This window comes from Oncorhynchus gorbuscha, unplaced genomic scaffold, assembly GCF_021184085.1.
Source record: "Oncorhynchus gorbuscha isolate QuinsamMale2020 ecotype Even-year unplaced genomic scaffold, OgorEven_v1.0 Un_scaffold_1129, whole genome shotgun sequence".
Classification (NCBI taxonomy): domain Eukaryota; kingdom Metazoa; phylum Chordata; class Actinopteri; order Salmoniformes; family Salmonidae; genus Oncorhynchus; species Oncorhynchus gorbuscha.
In genome coordinates this window covers 178372-185000 of record NW_025746001.1, presented here as the reverse complement: position 1 = coordinate 185000, position 6629 = coordinate 178372, and the positions used below count along the sequence as shown (strand labels likewise).

At 46.6% G+C, this 6629-nt stretch overlaps 1 protein-coding gene across 2 annotated transcripts in view; it reads left to right on the top strand.

Annotated features, from left to right (window-relative positions):
• The window catches only part of LOC124021560 (casein kinase I-like), a 55922-nt gene that overhangs the window by 13038 nt on the left and 36255 nt on the right, over positions 1–6629 (top strand). For both annotated transcript variants that reach the window (XM_046336699.1, XM_046336700.1), the window contains exons 3-4: positions 1027–1255; positions 3767–3937. In XM_046336699.1, the coding sequence (XP_046192655.1) occupies positions 1027–1255; positions 3767–3937 (400 nt within the window). The remainder of the gene's footprint in view (positions 1–1026; positions 1256–3766; positions 3938–6629) is intronic.

Below are 6629 nucleotides of genomic sequence, written 5' to 3'. Positions count from 1 at the left end.
CTACCAGGTGTTTATACTACCGGGTGTCCTCTAGGTGTTTAGACTACCGGGTGTCCTCCAGGTGTTTAGACTACCGGGTGTCCTCCAGGTGTTTAGACTACCGGGTGTCCTCCAGGTGTTTAGACTACCGGGTGTCCTCCAGGTGTTTAGACTACCGGGTGTCCTCCAGGTGTTTAGACTACCGGGTGTCCTCCAGGTGTTTAGACTACCGGGTGTCCTCCAGGTGTTTAGACTACCGGGTGTCCTCCAGGTGTTTAGACTACCGGGTGTCCTCCAGGTGTTTAGACTACCGGGTGTCCTCCAGGTGTTTAGACTACCGGGTGTCCTCTAGGTGTTTAGACTACCAGGTGTTTATACTACCAGGTGTTTATACTACCGGGTGTCCTCTAGGTGTTTAGACTACCAGGTGTTTATACTACCAGGTGTTTAGACTACCGGGTGTCCTCCAGGTGTTTAGACTACCGGGTGTCCTCCAGGTGTTTAGACTACCGGGTGTCCTCCAGGTGTTTAGACTACCGGGTGTCCTCCAGGTGTTTAGACTACCGGGTGTCCTCCAGGTGTTTAGACTACCGGGTGTCCTCCAGGTGTTTAGACTACCAGGTGTTTAGACTACCAGGTGTTTATACTACCGGGTGTCCTCTAGGTGTTTAGACTACCAGGTGTTTATACTACCAGGTGTTTATACTACCGGGTGTCCTCCAGGTGTTTAGACTACCGGGTGTCCTCCAGGTGTTTAGACTACCGGGTGTCCTCCAGGTGTTTAGACTACCAGATGTCCTCCAGCTGTCCAGACTATCTGTTATTGATCAACCTCTCTCCTCTCCAGATCAGACTAGCTGTTATTGATCAACCTCTCTCCTCTCCAGATCAGACTAGCTGTTATTGATCAACCTCTCTCCTCTCCAGATCAGACTAGCTGTTATTGATCAACCTCTCTCCTCTCCAGATCAGACTAGCTGTTATTGATCAACCTCTCTCCGCTCCAGATCAGACTAGCTGTTATTGATCAACCTCTCTCCTCTCCAGATCAGCCGTATAGAGTACATCCACTCGAAGAACTTCATCCACAGAGACGTGAAGCCAGACAACTTCCTGATGGGCCTGGGCAAGAAGGGCAACCTGGTGTACATCATCGACTTTGGCCTGGCCAAGAAGTACCGCGACGCCCGCACACACCAGCACATCCCCTACCGCGAGAACAAGAACCTGACCGGCACGGCGCGCTACGCATCCATCAACACACACCTGGGAATCGGTAGGATATATACACTATATGTACAAAAGTATGTGGACACCCCTTCAAATTAGTGGATTCTGCTATTTCAGCCACACCCTTTGCTGACAGGTGTATAAAATCGAGCACACAGCCATGCGATCTCCATAGACAAACATTGGCAGTAGAATAGCTCAGTGACTTTCAAAGTGGCACCATCATAGGATGCCACCTTGCCAACTAGTCAGTTCGTCAAATATCTGACCTGCTACTGCTGCCCCGGTCAACTGTAAGTGCTGTTATTGTGAAGTGGAAACGTCTAGGAGCCACAACGGCTCAACCGTGAAGGTAGGCCACACAAGCTCACAGAACAGAACACTTCCGAGTTCCAAACTACCTCTGGAAGCAACGTCAGCACAAGAACTGTTCGTCGGGAGCTTTGTGAAATTAGTTTCCATGGCCGAGCAGCCGCACACAAACCTAAGATCACCATGTGCAATGCCATGCATCAGCTGAAGATGTTGTACTCTGGAGCATTCTTTGGCGTGATGAATCCTGCTGCACCATCTGGCAATCCGACGGATGAATCTAGGTTTTTCGGATGCCAGGAGAACTCTATCTGCCCCAATGCATAGTGCCAACTGTAAAGTTTGGTGGAGGAGGAATAATGGTCTGGGGCAGTTTTTCACGGTTTGGGCTCGGCCCCTTAGTTAGTGTAGGGAAATCTTAACACTACAGCATACAATGACATTCTAGACAATTCTGTGCTTCCAGCTTTGTGTTTGGGGAAGGCCCTTTCCTGTTTCAGCATGACAATGCCCCCGTGCACAAAGCCAGGTCCATACAGAAATGTTTTGTAGATCGGTGTGGAAGAACTGAACTGACCTGCACAGAGACCTGACCTCAACCCCATTGAACACCTGAATTGGAACGCCGACTGCGAGTCAGGCCTAATCACCAGACCTCACTAATGCTCTTGTGGCTGAATGGAAGCAAGTCCCTGCAGCAATGTTCCAACATCTAGTGGAAAGCCTTCCCAGAAGAGTGGAGGCTGTTATTGCAGCAATGTTCCAACATCTAGTGGAAAGCCTTCCCAGAAGAGTGGAGGCTGTTATAGCAGCAATGTTCCAACATCTAGTGGAAAGCCTTCCCAGAAGAGTGGAGGCTGTTATAGCAGCAATGTTCCAACATCTAGTGGAAAGCCTTCCCAGAAGAGTGGAGGCTGTCATAGCAGCAATGTTCCAACATCTAGTGGAAAGCCTTCACAGAAGAGTGGGGGCTGTTATAGCAGCAATGTTCCAACATCTAGTGGAAAGCCTTCCCAGAAGAGTGGAGGCTGTTATAGCAGTCCATATTAATACCCATGATTTTGGAATGAGATGTTTGACCTGTCCACATACTTTTGGCAATATATAGAAACAAACACATACACTAGTTACACACACCTGGGAACAGGTACACAAAAGACCCTGACCTTCTCCCTATCTCCTCTCTCCCTCTCTCCTATCTCCTCTCTCTCTCTCCCCTCTCTCCCCTCTCTCTCTCTCTCCCCTCTCTCCCCTCTCTCTCTCCTCTCTCGCCCCTCCCTCTCTCCCCTCTCTCTCTCCCCTCTCTCTCTCTCCCCTCTCTCCTCTCTCCCCTCTCTCCTCTTTCACTCTTTTCTCTCTCTCTCCCTCTCTTCTATCTCTGTCTGTTCTCTCTCTGTTCTCTGTCTGTTCTCTCTCTCTCCTCTCTCCCTCTCTCTTCTTTCCCTCTCTCTCTCCTCTTTCCCTCTCTCTCTCCTCTTTCCCTCTCTCTCTCCTCTTTCCCTCTCTCTCTCCTCTTTCCCTCTCTCTCTCTCTCCTCTTTCTCTCTCTCTCCTCTTTCCCTCTCTCTCTCTCTCCTCTTTCCCTCTCTCTCTCTCTCCTCTTTCTCTCTCTCTCTCCTCTTTCTCTCTCCTCTTTCCCTCTCTCTCTCTCTCCTCTTTCTCTCTCTCTCTCCTCTTTCTCTCTCCTCTTTCCCTCTCTCTCTCTCTTCTCTCTCTCTCTCTCTCTCCCTCTCTCCTCTTTCCATCTCTCTCTCCCTCTCTCCTCTTTCCATCTCTCTCTCCTCTTTCCATCTCTCTCTCCTCTTTCCATCTCTCTCTCCTCTTTCCCTCTCTTTTCTCTCCTCTCTTCTCTCTCCTCTTTCCCTCTCTTCTCTTCTCCCTCTCTTCTCTCTCTCCCTCTCTTCTCTCTCTCCCTCTCTTCTCTCTCTCCCTCTCTTCTCTCTCTCCCTCTCTTCTCTCTCTCCCTCTCTTCTCTCTCTCCCTCTCTTCTCTCTCTCCCTCTCTTCTCTCTCTCCCTCTCTTCTCTCTCTCCCTCTCTGCTCTCTCTCCCTCTCTGCTCTCTCTCCCTCTCTGCTCTCCCTCTCTGCTCTCTCTCTCCCTTCTCTCTATCCCTCTCTCCTCTCCCTCTCTTCTCTCTCCTATCCCTCTCTTCTCTCTCCTATCTCTCTATCCCTCTCTTGTCTCCCTCTCTCCCTCTCTTCTCTCCCTCTCTTCTCTCCTCTACCTCTCTTCTCTCTCCTCTACAGAGCAGTCTCGTCGTGATGACCTGGAGTCTCTTGGCTACGTCCTGATGTACTTCAACCTGGGCAGTCTGCCCTGGCAGGGCCTGAAGGCTGCCACTAAGAGACAGAAGTACGAACGCATCAGTGAGAAGAAGATGTCTACCCCCATCGAGGTCCTGTGTAAAGGATATCCATGTGAGTAGTTGAAAGACCTGTCTGTGGCTGGAAGTTGATGGGGTTTTCTGAAGTCAAAACAGGTCGTTTTTTACATAGTAGATCCTTGCACATATAGAATTTTCACTCCCGGTCTTTGAAAGTGGATAGGGTTAGGAGTTTATCCTGATCATGTGACCTAACCAGGAAGAAAGCTGATCACATTCAGAGGATCTGTTTGTAGTGTATGTCTTGTTGTCTTGGAGACTAGAGGATTCACATTCAGGCATTTTATTCCACATATATATATTAATTATACAACTAGATGTATAAAAAGAGCTGTATCTTGACCCATCCTCTCCTCTCACGGGAGTTTACCATGTCCAGTTGTATAATAATTATAGAGCTGTATCTTGACCCATCCTCTCCTCTCAGGGGAGTTTACCATGTCCAGTTGTATAATAATTAAAGAGCTGTATCTTGACCCATCCTCTCCTCTCAGGGGAGTTTACCATGTCCAGTTGTATAATAATTATAGAGCTGTATCTTGACCCATCCTCTCCTCTCAGGGGAGTTTACCATGTCCAGTTGTATAATAATTAAAGAGCTGTATCTTGACCCATCCTCTCCTCTCAGGGGAGTTTACCATGTCCAGTTGTATAATAATTAAAGAGCTGTATCTTGACCCATCCTCTCCTCTCAGGGGAGTTTACCATGTCCAGTTGTATAATAATTAAAGAGCTGTATCTTGACCCATCCTCTCCTCTCAGGGGAGTTTACCATGTCCAGTTGTATAATAATTAAAGAGCTGTATCTTGACCCATCCTCTCCTCTCAGGGGAGTTTACCATGTCCAGTTGTATAATAATTAAAGAGCTGTATCTTGACCCATCCTCTCCTCTCAGGGGAGTTTACCATGTCCAGTTGTATAATAATTATAGAGCTGTATCTTGACCCATCCTCTCCTCTCCTCTCAGGGGAGTTTACCATGTCCAGTTGTATAATAATTAAAGAGCTGTATCTTGACCCATCCTCTCCTCTCAGGGGAGTTTACCATGTCCAGTTGTATAATAATTATAGAGCTGTATCTTGACCCATCCTCTCCTCTCCTCTCAGGGGAGTTTACCATGTCCAGTTGTATAATAATTAAAGAGCTGTATCTTGACCCATCCTCTCCTCTCAGGGGAGTTTACCATGTCCAGTTGTATAATAATTAAAGAGCTGTATCTTGACCCATCCTCTCCTCTCCTCTCAGGGGAGTTTACCATGTCCAGTTGTATAATAATTAAAGAGCTGTATCTTGACCCATCCTCTCCTCTCAGGGGAGTTTACCATGTCCAGTTGTATAATAATTATAGAGCTGTATCTTGACCCATCCTCTCCTCTCAGGGGAGTTTACCATGTCCAGTTGTATAATAATTATAGAGCTGTATCTTGACCCATCCTCTCCTCTCAGTGGAGTTTACCATGTCCAGTTGTATAATAATTAAAGAGCTGTATCTTGACCCATCCTCTCCTCACAGGGGAGTTTACCATGTCCAGTTGTATAATAATTAAAGAGCTGTATCTTGACCCATCCTCTCCTCTCAGTGGAGTTTACCATGTCCAGTTGTATAATAATTATAGAGCTGTATCTTGACCCATCCTCTCCTCTCAGGGGAGTTTACCATGTCCAGTTGTATAATAATTAAAGAGCTGTATCTTGACCCATCCTCTCCTCTCAGCTGAGTTTACCATGTCCAGTTGTATAATAATTATAGAGCTGTATCTTGACCCATCCTCTCCTCTCAGGGGAGTTTACCATGTCCAGTTGTATAATAATTAAAGAGCTGTATCTTGACCCATCCTCTCCTCTCAGGGGAGTTTACCATGTCCAGTTGTATAATAATTAAAGAGCTGTATCTTGACCCATCCTCTCCTCTCAGTGGAGTTTACCATGTCCAGTTGTATAATAATTATAGAGCTGTATCTTGACCCATCCTCTCCTCTCCTCACAGCTGAGTTTACCATGTCCAGTTGTATAATAATTAAAGAGCTGTATCTTGACCCATCCTCTCCTCTCAGGGGAGTTTACCATGTCCAGTTGTATAATAATTAAAGAGCTGTATCTTGACCCATCCTCTCCTCTCAGTGGAGTTTACCATGTCCAGTTGTATAATAATTAAAGAGCTGTATCTTGACCCATCCTCTCCTCTCAGTGGAGTTTACCATGTCCAGTTGTATAATAATTAAAGAGCTGTATCTTGACCCATCCTCTCCTCTCAGTGGAGTTTACCATGTCCAGTTGTATAATAATTAAAGAGCTGTATCTTGACCCATCCTCTCCTTTCTCCTCAGGGGAGTTTACCATGTCCAGTTGTATAATAATTATAGAGCTGTATCTTGACCCATCCTCTCCTCACAGGGGAGTTTACCATGTCCAGTTGTATAATAATTATAGAGCTGTATCTTGACCCATCCTCTCCTCTCAGGGGAGTTTACCATGTCCAGTTGTATAATAATTATAGAGCTGTATCTTGACCCATCCTCTCCTCTCCTCACAGCTGAGTTTACCATGTCCAGTTGTATAATAATTAAAGAGCTGTATCTTGACCCATCCTCTCCTCTCAGGGGAGTTTACCATGTCCAGTTGTATAATAATTAAAGAGCTGTATCTTGACCCATCCTCTCCTCTCAGGGGAGTTTACCATGTCCAGTTGTATAATAATTAAAGAGCTGTATCTTGACCCATCCTC